General features: G+C 54.5%; 1 protein-coding gene across 1 annotated transcript; it reads right to left on the reverse strand.

The window, feature by feature from the left end:
* Nucleotides 1-204: 204 nt before the first annotated feature.
* On the reverse strand, nucleotides 205-16,074 carry RSPH9 (radial spoke head component 9). The gene is made up of 5 exons (XM_058662486.1): nucleotides 15,782-16,074; nucleotides 13,534-13,699; nucleotides 6,568-6,697; nucleotides 5,824-5,970; nucleotides 205-430 (listed from the first exon to the last, which is right to left on the reverse strand). Exons 1-5 carry the CDS (start codon nucleotides 16,006-16,008, stop codon nucleotides 270-272), a joined length of 831 nt encoding a protein of 276 aa, XP_058518469.1. The 5' UTR covers nucleotides 16,009-16,074; the 3' UTR covers nucleotides 205-269.
* Nucleotides 16,075-16,443: the final 369 nt, after the last annotated feature.

The raw sequence follows: 16,443 nt of genomic DNA on the forward strand, positions 1-16,443 counted from the left end.
GGTCACAGGCATGCATGCTTAGTGACAGCTTGGCAGCCTAGGGGCTGCAAGGGAGCAGCAGGGTGGGTCTTCCCCCTCCACTGTGTCTTTTTCCTTAGCACAGGTTTCCTGCCACTTGCATAGATGGGCTTCCCCTAGCCTCGGGGGGCGGGCCTGTCCTCTGAGCCCAAACACCAGACAGTCTAGGCAACAAGGAGAGGCATGTAAGGACAAAAGTTGCTGTTTATGAAAAATAGTGCTCAGCCGCCACAAAGAGCAGCCACCCTGGCCTACAGCATGAAGGGCAGGTCTATGTTCTTCTCGCCGGTGCCCACGTAGATATAGCCGTAGCTCTTAGTGCGAGGAGTGTGGTAGAAGGTGAGTCCAGGCCACAGCAGGCTGCGGAGCACCACCAGGGCGTTGCCTCTCTCCATCTGGATGCTCCAGGACCCTGGGAAGAGACGGACAGCAGGTGAGGCTTGGGGCAGCCAGGCCAGTGGTGGGAAGACAGCGCAAGTCCCCAGCCGCCTGACTCCTCCTGACTGCTTTGCAGCCGCTCAGCTCTCATTAAGACCGCTTCCAGAGGGCAGGCGAGGGAAATGAAAAGCGGGAAAACTCAGTCTAACGGCTTGTGTTCCTGTCAACAAGTCCAACAAGAGGTCGCGCAGGGGCCGGACTGGGAGCCTCTCCCAAGACCCCTTGGCCTATACCAGGTACAGCCAGCAGTGACTCTGGTCCCCCTGTGTCTTTGCTCTTTCCCGGTCCCAGAAGCCTCTGCTCTAGGCTGTGTTCCACCAGACCTAGAGGCTCCAGTGCAAGTGTGGCCACTCCAGGGCTCCCCAGCCCCAGCAGGGGCCTTTGCTGGCAGCTGGCAGGCTGGAAGCTGGGCTCCGGTGAAGGGGCGTGGGCTGCCGCTGACAGGCCTTTGTGTATTCTGGGTTCTGCCCTGATTTTCGCTCTGCGAAACAGGAGCAGCCCAGCCTGGGGCTGAGTTGTGCAGCCATGAGGACTTGGCTGGAAAGGCCTGACCCAGCTCCAGAAGCAAGGGAGGGAGCCGCTGTGTGGGAGGAAGGAGCCTGGGAAACTCGCCTCTGGATGCAGATCTGGGGCTTGGATTCCCCTGCGCGCCCAGGCCTCTCCCAGCCCCGCCACAGCCCTGCTCGAGGCCCTGCCAGGAAGGCAAAGGCTTTGAAGGATTTTGGTGCTGGACCAGCGGGCCATGCACTGAGAACTGCTCGGGGCCCTCAGCAGCTGCCAGCACAGTCCGGCTGCTTGGCTCCCATCGCCACCCCACAGTTCCACAGCTCCGACCCCACCCACCGGGGCCACCCTGTAGCCAACAAACCCAAGGGACAGCCACAGCTATTCAACCCAGGTCAGCAGCAGAGCTTTCTGGAGACCTGTGGGTCAGCTGTCCCAGCCCTGCTGCCACTCGAGGAGAGACTGTCCTGAGGGCCATCACCCTCCCATGGGATGCTGAGGTAGCACCCAGCAGGAAGTAGGGTCAAGATCCCTGGGGCTCTCGGTCAGACACCACTGCCCTCCAGGCCTGCACTCCTGAAAACTAGCTCCATCAAACTCTGCCTCCTGCGAGGAGGCGAGGGTGTGGCTGAACAAAGTGTTCCCTGTCCGCTGCACTTGGCTGTCCATGAGAGCTCAGGCCAACAAAGGGCCAGACCCTTGGCTCCTTCGCGTGCCCTGGTGCCCAGCCCGTCAGTGTTCTCTAGACACTGTCCTACCTGCCCTTGGAGCCCAGAGCCACCTGGCCCCCTTGGACTAAGAAGCTTGGCAGTGCCTTGTGTCAGTGCCCACCAGGAAGGGCAGCTTGCCTTCTCTGGGGGAAATGGGAGCCTAGGGCTCCCGGCCCTTCCTCATCAGTTCATTGTCACTAGTGTGATGGCATTACCCAAGCGAGGGCCATGCCCCAACTTGCTCACAGCATGACCCTGGCCCATCCGCAGGGCCCCCCGGCCCAGGGAGCAAAGAGACAGTTACAGGGAGACTAGATGCACAGTGCCAACCCCGGGCCAGGAGGGCAGTGCCAAGCAGGACAGAGTGCTGGCAAGTACATGAGCAGCATGTGAGGGGCCAGTGTGCCTGCCTCCCTGCCATTCCTGTCACACTTCTATCCCTGGCTCAGCTGGTCACTCAGGAAACACTGACTCGCGACATGCCAGGAGTCACGTAGCATCCACCTGAGGAGCCAGGCGCCTGCCGTCACATTCACCCACTGCGGCTGCAGCTGCTGGACAGGCTGGGCCTGGCCGGCTGCCACCACCCACTCCAGGACTTGAGAAACCGTCTCCTGCCGAGCAGCAGTTCCCAGCCGTGAGACATCTCCCAAACCTTCCCCTTGGACCACCCCAGCAGCCTGTCTTCTCTTTGCTTGGAGAATGGTGGGGCAGAAGCCCATCGAGTGGAGATCCCCCTGGCACTTGGCAGGAAGTCCTCCTGGGTGCCTGTTGCCCAGCGGGCTGGTGTGGTGAACTGAGACTAGGGTGCCCTGCTTATAGTCACAGTTTCCTGCCATCAGGCAAGAAGCAAGCTCGCTGCCACAGCACTGTTGGGGCAGTAGGTGACATAAATCTTAGAGCAGCCTTTTTTGGTTTTTTTTTTTCCTTTTCCTCATACGGAAATGGCTGTGAGTTTGTGTCCTTGGCACCCCCCCCACTTCTGAGCCACAAGCGACAGGAGTCCTCGGACACCTCTGTGCCAGTTCCCTGATGGGTAGGTGGCAGGGCCAGGTTCCTTGCTGCAGAAGGACTTCACATCTGTCAGCCACGCTTCCAAAGGACAGGTGAGGGAAAGCCACCTGCACCAACCCCTCAAGGGGAGGCTGTGCTCGGCAACCAAGGTCCCCACCCCTCTCCAGTGCCTGCCTGGCCCTAACCAGCAGCAGCTGGGCTCAAAAGCCGTTTTCCAGGCAGGCAGGCCGGCCGGCCCCTTGCTGCCCTCTGCTGCCTGAACTGGGTGTTGCAGCTTGAGTAGGGTGGTAGTGCCCAGTCTGCAACTAGCCAACAAGACACACAGCCTCTGCTCCAGCCCTTCCTCTTAGCTTCCCAGGGCAACAGGGAGCCCATTGGTCAGGCCCCTTTCCATCTTGTGCCATTCAGTCCCCCGCCCACCTCTGCGAGGTAAGGAGGTGGCTGTCTTAGTTTTGATAGTGTTGCACATATTTGGCTATGTCTATACCAGCAAATCGGCAGTTATATACTGACAGTGACAGGGTCCTACCTAGAACTCCTCCTGACAGTGGTTGCCACCCATGGGGCCATTGCCCTGCATCCACTAAAAGGATGATTCTTAGAACTGGCTGGGGACCCCTGAGAGCTGCTCATTCCCATGAAACTGCAGATCCCAGGGCGGAGCATGCTGGTACATGAGGGCATCAGTGGCCTCAGCAGGGCCAGCCTACACCACCCCTGTTCAGAGTGGTCCAAAGTTGCTCTGAACACTCACTCCAGACCACCTGCGTGGGAAGCATCTTCCAGGAACCCCTCCTTGGGTTCTGCCCTTCCTTAGCAGCCGTCCTAGCGCATCCCAGGAAGATGCTATTGCCACTGCCACTCTGGATGACACCCTCTGGTAGGACAGCCTCAGCCCAGCCCAAAGCACCCAGCTGCGAGGGAGAAGGCTACTGTGGCTTCCTGAACACAACCTGAGCCAGGCGGCAGCAGGCATGCTGCCCCCAAACTGGGGAATCAGGACTTCCATTAGCCACCCCAGAGCCTGCAGCACTGGGACGCCCCACCAGCACGTCCCCACCCCTCCAGCTCTTGGCAAGACTGAGAGTGGAGATGCAGATAATAAGCAGGGTCTGACATAGCCAGCCCCCTTCCCCCCCACCCCCGCCAAACCCTATGAACCCTCCTCATCCCGACACTGGTCTAGGAGTCCCTCCTTCCTTCCCATCCCTGCAGGACTGCCTGTGCTTAGGATGCTGACTCCGACGCAGAGGTCAGCATGGTCACTCCTTGGCAGCTCCCAAGCTCTCCTGACTCCTGAGGCCTGCCTCGTCCCCTTTCTCCCATCTTCCTGCCACCCACCTGCTCATGAGCCAGCCCAGCTCTAGCTCCTGCACCCTCTTAGGCCTGTCCCAACTTATCCCTAAGGACGTTCGGCCACTAAAAATGATTGTTTCACCTGAGGCCTTCCTATGCATTAAACCCTGCTTTAAGCATTGTGTATATACATGAGCTCAACTCACTTCAAAATTGACCCAGTGCAGGTAGAACAGCTCAACTTGCCACTTCCAGGGAAATGAGGAAACAGACACATGGGAACCATGGGCGTGCCTGAAGTCACACAGTCAGTAAGGGGCTGACACTGGGCTCCAGCCCAGGCTGCCTAGTGCCAGGGCCCTTGTCACCCTACCCCCCTTGCAGCTCCTCGGAAGTGTCGCCCAACATGGCTTGAGGGACCACTGCCTGTCATCCCCATGGACATTAACAGGAAACCCAGCACTTGACACCACAGGGAAGGGCAGTAACTTGGGGTCCTAAGGTTCTTGACACTTCCCATGCTGTTGGGCTCACCTTTCTGAGCCCAGTGAGGTAGGGTGACGATAACGCCCACCTCACAAACAGGCTGGTCAAGGTAGAGAGGGTGAGTGCCATACCCGGCACAAGGGCAGCGTCACTGCCTCTATGAGCCATCCTTGTCACTTACTCTGCCTTCAGTGTCATCAGACCCTGTGAGATCTCACAGCCGTCAGCCATGGGGAGGGGAGAAGCAGGGCGCTGAGCTGGCCACGGGCCTTGCCCCTGATGGCCTGGAGCCCACCTCCCCCAAGGATACACATACCCTCGCTCTACTGGTGACACAGAAGGGGAGGGTGCAGGGCTTGTGCCTGCACCAGGGTGGCCCTGACACTGCCCAGAGCTGGAAGTCACACTCAGCAGGTGACTGCCGGTCAGGGTGAAGGCATGTCTGCTTCCCGTCAGGGTCACCAAGGAGCCGGCAGTGCCTCCCACCGTTGCACTTGCAGCACAGACATGCAGCCAGGCCACAAGAGACACCTGCGCTGCCATGTGCACGGCTGCATCCTTCTCACAGCCGAGGTAACAGACCAGCCTGTGTCCACAAATGGTAGGAAAGGAGAGTGAGGGCTCCAACTATGGCAGAATCCTGAGCAGCCACAGAAAACAACAGAATCATACCATTCGCAACTATGGGAATGGCCCTCAGAACCGGACATGATATAATACAAGCGCAGGCACAGAGAGAACAATACCACCCTCCAGAGCAACTGGTTCTTAGGGTAAGAACAGCAGTTACAGCAGGGGGTGGGGAGGTCCCGGTGGAGGGGACACAGAGAGATGCTTTGGCCAGAGGAATTAGAGTCAGGGGCAGAGGTACGTTCAGGAAATCCATACAGCAGGGCGACTAGGGTCCATGGCAACATATTGTTTCTGTGGAAAGTGCAAAGATCATGAAGTCTTCCCACCCTGCACACATGATAACTATGGAAAGTAACTCATTTGCTCATAAGGTAGTGTTAATTATTCCACCATCTATGCATGCCTCAAAGCACGTTGCACACGTGAATGCATATAGTTTTATGTGGCAAGTGACAAGAACTACAGATTTTAAACTTAGTAAAAAAAAATTATGAAAAGCAGAGACCCAGAGATACTTCCTGTCTGTGGGAGGCATGGTGAGCACGCCCGTGTGCCTGTGAGGAAATGCTCCTGTATTCACGCCAAGCTTGCCCCCAGGGAAAGGCCCAGGCTCTGGGGCCGCCTGGCCCTGGCTGCCTTCTCTGAAAGGAATGACAGATGGCTGGGCCCACCACTGCCACCTGGGGGCAGACTGCAAGTGTTCAAGGTCATGCCCCTGGGGTACCTTTAGGGATGTCGTGCTCCAGGGAGTCCATGAAGTCCAGCGAGGGGTCCAGGCTAGCCTTCTCCAGCAAGCTCTTGTTCTTCAGCAGCACAGGCTCCCGGAAGTGGAAGTAGGAGCTGAGCTTCCTGGCCTCAGACAGGGGCAGTCCTGGCAGAGGTGGGAGGCGGCAAGAGGGTAGTCAGCCCGACCCCCATGTCTGCATGAGGACCACGTGGAGGGGCTCACCCAGCACTCAGTCCCAGTGACAGAGCACAGGGGTGGGTGGAGAGGAGGGATGAGTGTCCCCTGCATCCAAGGTGGCTGAAGCCCAGACCTGGCCCACAGGCCACCCCTGCTGCCAAAGCGTCCTCAGGGACACCCCTGCTGCCCCAGTATCCTCAGGGACACCCCTGCCGCTCCAGCATCCTCAGGGACACCCCTGCCAGCCCCGCCCCAGCATCCTCAGGGACACCCCTGCCAGCCCCAGCATCCTTGGGGACACCCCTGCCGCTCCAGCAACCTCAGGGACACCCCTGCCGCCCCAGCATCCTCAGGGACACCCCTGCCGCCCCAGCATCCTCAGGGACACCCCTGCCGCCCCAGCATCCTCAGGGACACCCCTGCCTGCCCCAGCATCCTCGGGAACACCCCTGCCAGCCCCAGCGTCCTCGGGAACACCCCTGCCAGCCCATGCCACACCTTCCCAGAAGACACACACCCAGGTGAGCCAGGAAGATCTGCCTCCCAACCCTGGCCCCAGCTCACCCTCAAAGGTCCGGTTGACATGAATAGGCCCAAAGGGGGTTTTGAAGAGGGCACCCCGAGGGATGACGGCCACTGCCTTGTCGATCTGGTCGATAATGGACACCAAGCGTGTCTCTTCCTTGATCTGGACCTGAGGGTACAGAGGAACCGCTCAAGGAGGACCCCTGCATCTCCGCGGACCTGAGGAAAGAGGGCTAGGCCTTGCCTTCTCTCCCAGCAACACTGGCTCCCTTACTTTCCTTCTTCCTTTTTGGTTTTCTGGCAGGTGGCACAATATTCAAAACTGCACACACACACATACACTTCAGTCTTTCTCTCACCCCAGGCCCCAGCAGCAGGGACAAGCACCAGGAAGACTTCCTTATATATTCTTCCAGAGACATACTAGCACCATGTCTGAATATTATTCATTTTACCTTTTAAAATATAAAAGTAGGGCCCGGCACGATAGCCTAGCAGCTAAACTCCTCGCCTTGCATGTGCTGGGATCCCATATGGGCACTGTTTGCCCCTACCCCGCCCCACTTCCCAAACAGCTCCCTGCTGGATGGGAAAATTCTTTATTTTTATTGGATTCTTTATCTTAAAGATTCTTCATTTTTATTGGAAAGTCAGATATACAGAAAGGAGGAGAGACTGAGAGGAAGATCTTCTGTCCACTGATACGGCAACAGCTGGAGCTGAGCCAATCCAAAGCCAGGAGCCAGTAACCTTCTCCAGGTCTCCCACGTGGGTGCAGGGTCCCAAGGCTTTGGGCCGTCCTCGACTGCTTTCTCAGGCCACAAGCAGGAAGTTGGAAGGGAAATGGAGTAGCCAGGACACAAAGCAACACCCACATGGAATCCCGGCATGTGCAAGGCGGGCATTAAGCCACTAGGCTACTGCACTAGGCCCAATAAAATGAATCTTCAAAAAACAATGTCAAGATTAAAAAGAAAAATTAAAATGGCAAAAAAATTTATAAAAACATTTAAGTAACATGAATTAATGTTTCAGAGGAGCACTTGGAAGAGTGGTTGAGTTGCCTCCTTGGGATCCTCATGTTCCACATCAGAGCACCCAGTACATGTCCTGGCTCCCCAACGTCCAATCCAATTCCCAGCTAATGCACACCCCAAGAGGCGGCCAGTGACAGCTTAAGTATGTGGTCCTGCTGTCACGGTGGAGATCCGGACTGACTGCCAGGCTCCTGGCTTCAGCCCAGCCCAGCCCAGCCGTAGCTGTTGCAGTGAACCAGTGAGTGGAAGATTCTTCTTTCTGTCTCTTTTGTGTCTGTGACTTTCATATAAAAAAAATGAAATACACAAATAATTTTATTATTTAAAAGATATTTGAAAGAGCGACAGAGAAATCCTTCCATCAATCACTGGTTCTTTCCCCTAGAAGGCCACAATGGCTGGGACTGGACCAAACTGAAGCTAGGCTGCTGGAGCCCCACCACGGTCTCCCACCTGGGTGCAGGGGCCCAAGCTCTTCGGCCATCTTCTGCTGTTTTCCTAAGCACATTAGCAGGGAGCTGGATCAGAAGTGGAGCAGCTGGGACTTAAACCGGTGGTACTTTATGGGATGTATGCATCATAGATAGCAGCTTAACCTCTTGCACCGTAATGCTAGGCCTCTGTGTAACTAATTTTTAAAATTATGATAGGAGGGGCCAGTGCAGTGGCACACAGGTGATCCTCTGCCTTGAGCACCAGCATTCCCACATGAGCACTGGTTCTAATCCCAGCTGCTCCAATTATGATCTAGCTCCCTGAGAAAGAGGCAGAGACAGGCCCAATGCCTGGAGCCCTTCTACCTGTGTGGGAGACTCAGAGGAATCTCCTGGCTCCCAGCTTTGGTCTAGCTCTGTTGTTGCAGCCATTTAGGGAGTGAACCAGCAGATGGAAGACATCTCTCTCTCTCTCTCTCTCTCTCTCTCACTTTCTCTCTCTCTCCTCTTGCTTTCTCACTCTGTAAAAGTAAAATAAATAAAGAATGAAAGTAAAATAAATAACTTTTTAAAAAGAAAATAAGAGATAGGGACGGGCATTGTGGTGCAGTATGTTAACCTGCTGTTTGTAATGCCATCTCCCATATCAAAATGCTGGTCTGAATTATGGCTACCTGCCTTCCAATCCAGTTTCCTGCATATGTGCCTAGAAAGGCAATGGAGGATGGTTCAAGAATTTGAGCCCCTGGCACTAGGAGACCCAGGTGCAATTCCTGGTTTCAGCTTGTACCAGATCTGGTTGCTGCAGCCATTAGGGGAGTGAGCCTAGAGATGAAAGATCTGTCTTGGGCTCAGCATGATGGTTCAGTTGGCTAATCCTCCCCCTGCAAGTGCCAGCATCCCATGTGGGTACCAGTTCGTGTCCCAGCTGCTCCACTTTCCATCCAGCTCCCTGCTTGTGGCTTGGGAAAGCAGTCGAGGATGGCCTAAAACCTGGGGACCCTGCACCCGCGTGGGAGACCTGGAGGAGGTTCCTGGCTCCTGGGTTCTGATCGGCACAGCACCAGTCCGTTGCGGCTCACTTGGGGAGTGAATCATTAGATGGAAGATCTTCCTCTCTGTCTCTCCTCCTCTATATATACCTACCTTTGCAATAAAACTAAATAAATCTTAAAAAAAAAAAAAAAACAGCATTTCCGATTGGAACTCTTAAGTTTGATTCTCACCCCTGCCTCCAGTTCCTTGCTGCTGTAATGATGGCTCAAGTCACAGGGTTCCTGTCCCCCTCATGGGGGACCTGGATGGCTTAACTCCTGGCTCTGGACGAAGGCCAAGAACTGGCCATTGCGACCATCTGGAGAGTGAGTCAGCGGGTGGAAATTCTCTCTCTCTGACATATATGTTCATGGCAGAAAGCTGGGTAACACACCTAAGAAAATTAAAACCACTCACAATCTCCCCTCTCAGGATCAGCGTTGATGGCACACGGGTATGCTTTATTGCAGAAGAGATACGGAAAGATGGAGTCACGGGCTAGGTAATTTCATATCCTACTTGTCAATCTCACATTATTTTCTAGGCATCTACCCGTGGTATATCCTGTTCTACAGACACGGAGTTCAGTTACCACAAACGTTCAGTGTGCACGCTGAAGCGGAGACGGCAGGGGCGCGACCTGACAGGTACAGCAGAGGGCGCCCGCGAGCTCCCCCAGCCGTCAATTCGGCACAGACTGGCTGTCGGCCTTGACCGGCTTACAGAGAAGGGATGAGAACTAAGATTAATCAATGACTAAACTGGGGACTTCAGAGAGATCAATTCATCCAATCCGCACGAGGCAGAGAAGCATACTGGATTAGCCCCCGCTCGACAGAAAGTCAAACGGAGGCTTGGGAGGTGGAGTGTATGAGAGGCGGCTGCGGAGGCTTCACAGACGAACACCCAGACCTGCGCACGCCCTGGATTGAGGGCTTCCACTTCTGGGCTGGATTCCTTCCAGAACACGAGTGCCGTACTTTCCGTCTCTTATAATCAGCTTCTCCTCGCCGTAATGAAATGGATGAGGCAACCTACCTTTGTACGAAAGAAAGAGTTTACTTTAGGCTTGCGTTTTGTGTGCATTTTAATGTTTATATTATTTTTAAATTAATTTATTTATTTGAATTTATGTTACAGAGAGATAAGGAGAGACAGAGAGAAATATCTTCCGTCCACTGGTTCACTCCCCAACTGGCCGCAAATGGCCAGAGCTGAGCCAATCTGAAGGCAGGAGCTAGGAACTTCTTCTTGATCTCCCACATGGGTGCAGGGTCCCAAGGACTTGAGCCATCATCTGCTGCTTTCCCAAGCTGTAAGCAGAGAGCTGGATGGGAAGTGGAGTGGCTGAGACATGAACCGCATACATATGGGATTCCCGCACTGCAGGCAGAAGGATTAGACTTTTGAGCTACAATGCTGGCCCCTGGCTCACCTTTTGTAAGTTCAAGTTCAGGCAGCTCTGTTGGCAACAGCAGAATGCACGTGGAGGAAAGATCACGTGGTGAGCGAGGACGCTTCAGAGCAGTACAGGGTTTTGCAATAAGCTGCTCCCAAGGACTACCAGGGGCACACCCCCATGACCTAAGGCCCGCCCACTGGGCCCACCTCCGCCACAGCACAATTGGATTAAGAGTTCACTTTCTTAATACCATTAACTTGGAGATGGAAAGCCCTATAGCAGTGTGGGAACCAAATCCTTTTCAAACCATGAAATGAACCCAGTAATTCCATTTCCAGCAAAGGATTCTTCAGAGAAAGTGCACACCATGGAAATGACAGAAACACAGGGTCGGGCCTAGCGGCTAAAGTCCTCACCTTGAACGCCCGGGATCCTATATGGGCGCCGGTTCTAATCCCGGCAGCTCCACTTCCCATCCAGCTCCCTGCTTGTGGCCTGGGAAAGCAGTCGAGGACAGCACAATGCTTTGGGATCCTGCACCCGCGTGGGAGACCCGGAAGAAGTTCCTGGTTCCCAGCTTCGGATTAGCACAGCACAGGCCATTGTGGTCACTTGGGGAGTGAATCATCGGCCGGAACATCTTCCTCTCTGTCTCTCCTCCTCTCTGTACATCTGACTTTGTAATAAAAATAAATAAATCTTTAAAAAAAAAAAAAAGAAACAAACACAGGGTCATTGGTGATGGCCTTGTTTGTCAGAGCTAAACTTAGAAACCCACATCGCCGTGAATAAGACGTTGAGTTTCAGCTGTGAAACATTTCCACAGTGGCCAAAAGAATGTGGTGAAGGCTGCACTGTGGCATAGGAGGCTAAGCCTCCGTCTTCAGAGTCAACCCCACGTGGGCGCTGATTGGCATCCCAGCTGCTCCACTTCTCACCCAGCTCCCAGTTACTGCACTTGGGAAAACAGTAGCAGTGCCTGGGCCCCTGCTCTCAGGTGGGAGACCTGAATGAAGTTCCTACCTTTGGTTTTGCTCAGACTTGGTTGTCATGCCATTTGGGCAGTAAACTAGCAAATGACCGCTCTTTTTCTCTCCCTCCCACCCTGTTGCTCAGCCTTTCCAATCAATAAATAAGTTGTTTTTTTTTTAAGATTCATTTATTTTTATTGGAAAGTCACATTTACAGAAAGAAAGATCGCCCATCCTCTGGTTCACTCCCAAAGTGCCTGCAATGCCACAGCTCAGACGATCTGATCCAAAGCAGGAGCCCGGAGCCTCTTCCGGGTCTCCCACGCGGGTGCAGGGTCCCAAGGCTGTGGGTTGTCCTCGACTGCTTTCCCAGGCCACAAGCAGGGAGCTGGATGGGAAGTGGAGCTGCCGGGATTAGAACCGGCGCCCATATGGGATCCTGGGGCTTTCAAGGCGAGGACTTTAGCCGCTAGACCACGCCGCCGGGCCCAAAATCTTTTTTTCTTAAATGTGGATTACTATTGCTGAGGCCCAAGATCCTGCATCCGGGACCTGCTAAGATATGTTGATACTACTCATGTAGTAGAAAGCTTAGGATATATGCACAGACACACACACACACATCATCATCATCATCATCATCTGTAAAACCCTGAAAGAAGCATGTGCCACAATGGACAGGAGTGGAAGGAAATTTGCCCATATTCCTACTGCCCCTTTGAATTTTTTAAAAGATTTATTTATTTTTATTGGAAAGGCAGATATGCAGAGAGGAGGAGAGACAGAGAAGAAGAGCCTCCATCCGCTGATTCACTCCCCAAGTGGCCACAATGGCAGGAGGTGAGCTGATCCGAAGCCAGGAGCCAGGATCTTCTTCCAGGTCTTCCGAGTAGGTGCAGGGTGCCAAAGCTTTTGGCTGTTCTCAATTGCTTTCTTAGGGCACAAGCAGGGAGCTTGATGGGAAGTGGGGCCACCAGGACTCGAACCAGTGCCTACATGGGACCCTGGTGTTTACAAGGCAAGGACTTTAGCTACTAGGCCACCATGCCAGGCTGCCTCTTTGAATTTTGAACCATGTAGATGTGTCATCAGAAAGTGGACATCAATACCAACATAGAAGATGGGAACTCCCCTGACCATTAGTAAGAGTGTACTCTGCTCCCAGCCTCGCTTCCCCTCCCCTACTTGAACCAGGCTTTCCATACAGCTGCCCATTCCTGCGTGCGCCTATCCCTTCCCTGTTCACCCCTGCACATGGGAATGCCCCCCCCCCATCTGGAGATAAGGGGCCCACAACAGAACTGTTAAAAATGAGAGAAGACCGGAATGAGCCCAATGCAATGGCTCAATTAGCTAATCTTCTCCCTGCAGCACCAGGATCCCATATGGGAACTGGTTTGTGTTCTAGCTGCTCTTACTTCCCATCCAACTCCCTGCTTGTGGCCTGGGAAATCAGTCAAGGAAGGCCCAAAGCCTTGGGACCCTGCACCTGCATGGGAGACCTAGAAGAAGCTCCTAGTTGCTGGCTTCGGATTGGCTCAGCTCCAACTATTGTAGCCACTTGGGGAATGAACCAGCAGATGCAAAATCTTTCTCTCTGTGGCCCGGCCCAGTAGCATAATGGCTGAAGTCCTTGCCTTGCACACACCAGGATCTGATATGGGCGCCAGTTCATGTCCTAGCTGCACCGCTTTCCATCCAGCTCCCTACTTTCAGCCTGAAAAAGCAGTAGAGGATGGCCCAAAGCCTGCAGTCCCTACGCTCGTATGGGTTCCTCCTGATTCCTGGCTTCAAATCAGCTCAGCTCTGGCTGTTGGAGGATCTTCCTGCCTCTCATCTCTATAAACCTGCCTTTTCAATAAAAATAAATAAATCTTTTTTTAATTAATTAATTTGATTATGTTATGATACAGTTGCATAGGCGCTGGACTTTCCCCTTCCCCTTCTTCTTGAAGAAGAAGGAGAAGAAGACAACAACGGGGTACACGGTGTCGCACTCCAGGACACAACACCCCATATGGCAGGCCCATAGATGAGAGTGGCTCTCCTTGCTGCCACGCTGGGTTCAGGGTGGATGCAGCCCTCTCTGCTCAGGCTCCTCCTCCTCCCACCTGCCCTCCACTCACCACCACTTCTTCCTCAAAGGCCTTGTCGCCATCGTTCGTCTTCTGCAGCTCCGTGTGTTCGTACTCGTGGGAGGGGTCGCCCATGAAGCGGCCCTTCACCATGGCCGTCTGCGCCGCCATCTCCTCCGTGGCAGGGGGCAGGAGGCTCCACTCGATGCAGTTTAGGCTGCCGACAATACACACCGCCCACCCCCAGGCTCCCACTCCTGCTCTACTCTCCAGCTTCCCCATCCCCCACCTCCCTTAGCTGCTGGCACCCAGCAAGCCTCTAAAGGCCCACATGCAATGAAAATTCAATGTTACTTTGCTGAAGGTCACAAAAGCTTCCTGTCCACCAGTTCCCTGGACTCCTAGTTCTGCCTCCCGCCAAACCCATGGCAGGTGGGAGAGGCACTGAATGCATCGTGACCTGCTACTGCACGCTGCCTTCCCTGTGGGCCAGGGGCCGCCTCTCTTCTGCTTCCACAGACAAGCCCAGCCTGGGCCTGCACGATTGCTCCTCCCCCTAGTGTTCAACAACACTCCCCAGCACCCCCTCCCCAGCCCACCTTTCTCTAATCCATTCAGGGTCTAGGCCCCCAGCCTGCTCTAGGTTCACCTTCCTGGCCTTCACCTCTGCTTTCCTCTGAACACAAACACTGCTCAATCATAGAAAACCACAGCAGCCTTCAATTGACATTTACTCTTAAAAAACGCTTCTCCCAGGGCCAGGTGGGAGCCGGTTCCAGTCCTCGCTACTCTACTTCGAATGTGCCTGGGAAAGCAGCACAGGATGGCTCAAGTGTATGAGCACCTGCACCCACATGGGAGATCTGAATGAAGCTCCTGGCTCCTGCCTTCAACCTGGCCCAGCCCTGGCTCTTGGAGACATCTGGGGAATGAGCAGATGAACGGAAAATCTCTCTCTCTCTCTGATTCTGTGTCTCTACCTCTCTGTAATTCTTTTAAACAAATGAATGAATAAATAAGAATTTCTCTTCAAGGGCCTAGCACAATGGCTCAATTGGCTAATCCTCCCCTTGCAAAAGCTAGTATCCCATATGTGAACTGATTCGAGTCCCGGCTGCCCCACTTCCCATTCAGCTCCCTGCTTGTGACCTAGGAAAGCAGCAGAGGATGGCTCAAGCCTTGGGACCCTGCACCCACTCAGGAGACCCAGAAGAAGCTCTTGTTTCCTGGATTCAGCTCAGCTCAGCTTTGGCCATTGTGGCCATTTGGGGAGTAAACAAGTGGATGGAAGATCCTTCTCTCTGTCTCTCCTTCTCTGCAAATCTGCCTTTCCAATAAAAAATTAATAAATCTTTTTAAAAAATCTTTATTTTTTTAAAGGTATCAACATGGCTTATCCCTCAGTCTCATCAGATCGTCTCTCAAATGTTACCCCTCTGTGTTGAAGACCCTCCTGCACCCTGTCTTCCTGCACTCACCATCATGCCATCACGGCAGTGTCATTTGCATGTCCGCTTACTCATCAACTGCCCCTCCCCTGCCCCCAAACTCACCCTGCAAAAGAAGTGCCCGGAGACAAGGACCTTCTCACTTGCCACCTACACCAATGCTTGGGATACAGCAGGTGCTCATACTTGGAGCATGAAGTGGAAGGAGCCCTGTGTCTCTGGCCTTCCTGACACTGCCCCTTTCCCCACCTGCCCAGTCCCACTCTTTAATCTAGCCAGTGGCACCGGCACTTCATCAGCTACCCAAGCTGGAAGGAAAGTCCCTGTGATTTTTTCACCACTCACACACACGCACAACTCAATCAAGTCACAGGTCCCTTCCCAGTTCATCCCTGCTCCCCAGTCCCTAGGCTATTTCTCCCTTCCAGACCAGACCCCCTCAGCCCCACACTGCCAAGGGCTCCTAACCGCTCCGTCTGCCTGCGAAGGGCTCACCCAAATTCCAGATCCGTTGGACTCATCCAGATCTAAACAGGCTTTTCTGGCTCAAAGTTCTTCAACAGGTCCTCCAGCGAGAGAGCTGTGGACACTGCTCAAGTTGCTTCACCTCCCCTTAAGTCCCTAGGTGGCCGTGGGCACGCTTACACACCTGCTGCCTTTCCACCAGGGCCCCGCCCCATCAGGCTCCTGGATGCCTCGCAGTTCCCGCCCCCTCTCCTTCTCGACCCTTCTGGACCCTTGCCTCACCTCTCCAGCCATCAGCTCCGATCCCAGCCCTCCGATCTCCCAGGGTCTCTGCCTCCCCCAGCAGTGCCCTCTCGGCATCGCCCTGCCCAGGGAATCCCCTCCACCTGTACAGTGTTTTGCGCGGTGCGAGCTGGTTCTCACTCAGGCCCTGCGCAATATAGTAATCTGCGACGACGCCGAGGATTCGGCCCCAGAAGAGCACTCGGCTGTAGCGGTAGTCGCGCTTCACCAGGGTCAGGGAAGTGAGCAGGGAGGCCCGACGGTCCGGGCTCAGGCCCTGCCCGCTGCCCGACGCCAGCTCCAAAGACAGCAGGAGGCTCTCGGCGTCCATCGGGCCTGCGGCTCAGCTCAACGCCCGACCGGTCGCGGGAAGCCGTCTCCGTGGCGACCCGAAGCTCCGCCCTCCCGCCTCGAGGGGAGCAGGGTAGCACCGCCCGCCCCGCTCCGTGCAGAGATCAGGCACCCACACCAGACCTTGGAGCGTGGCTTCCCCTACTATAAGTAAGCTAGCATGGCGTTGAGGAAGGGGCAGCCTGGCCCAAATGCGAGGGTATTTCCGTCCTCCCTGAGCCTTTTTGTGGAGTCGGCGTTTATTGAGTTCTCACTGTATATATAAACGGGGGCTTGAAAAACCAATACAAAGCCCCAACAGATACTAGCTGTATTATTCCACCCCAGTAATGCCACTTTGTTTTTGCTCCCAGGATTTCTTTGAAATGCAGAAAGCAAAAGATCCCATCCCCAAATTGACAAGGACCAGGACCCA

The sequence above is a fragment of the Ochotona princeps genome, chromosome 1, assembly GCF_030435755.1.
Source record: "Ochotona princeps isolate mOchPri1 chromosome 1, mOchPri1.hap1, whole genome shotgun sequence".
Classification (NCBI taxonomy): domain Eukaryota; kingdom Metazoa; phylum Chordata; class Mammalia; order Lagomorpha; family Ochotonidae; genus Ochotona; species Ochotona princeps.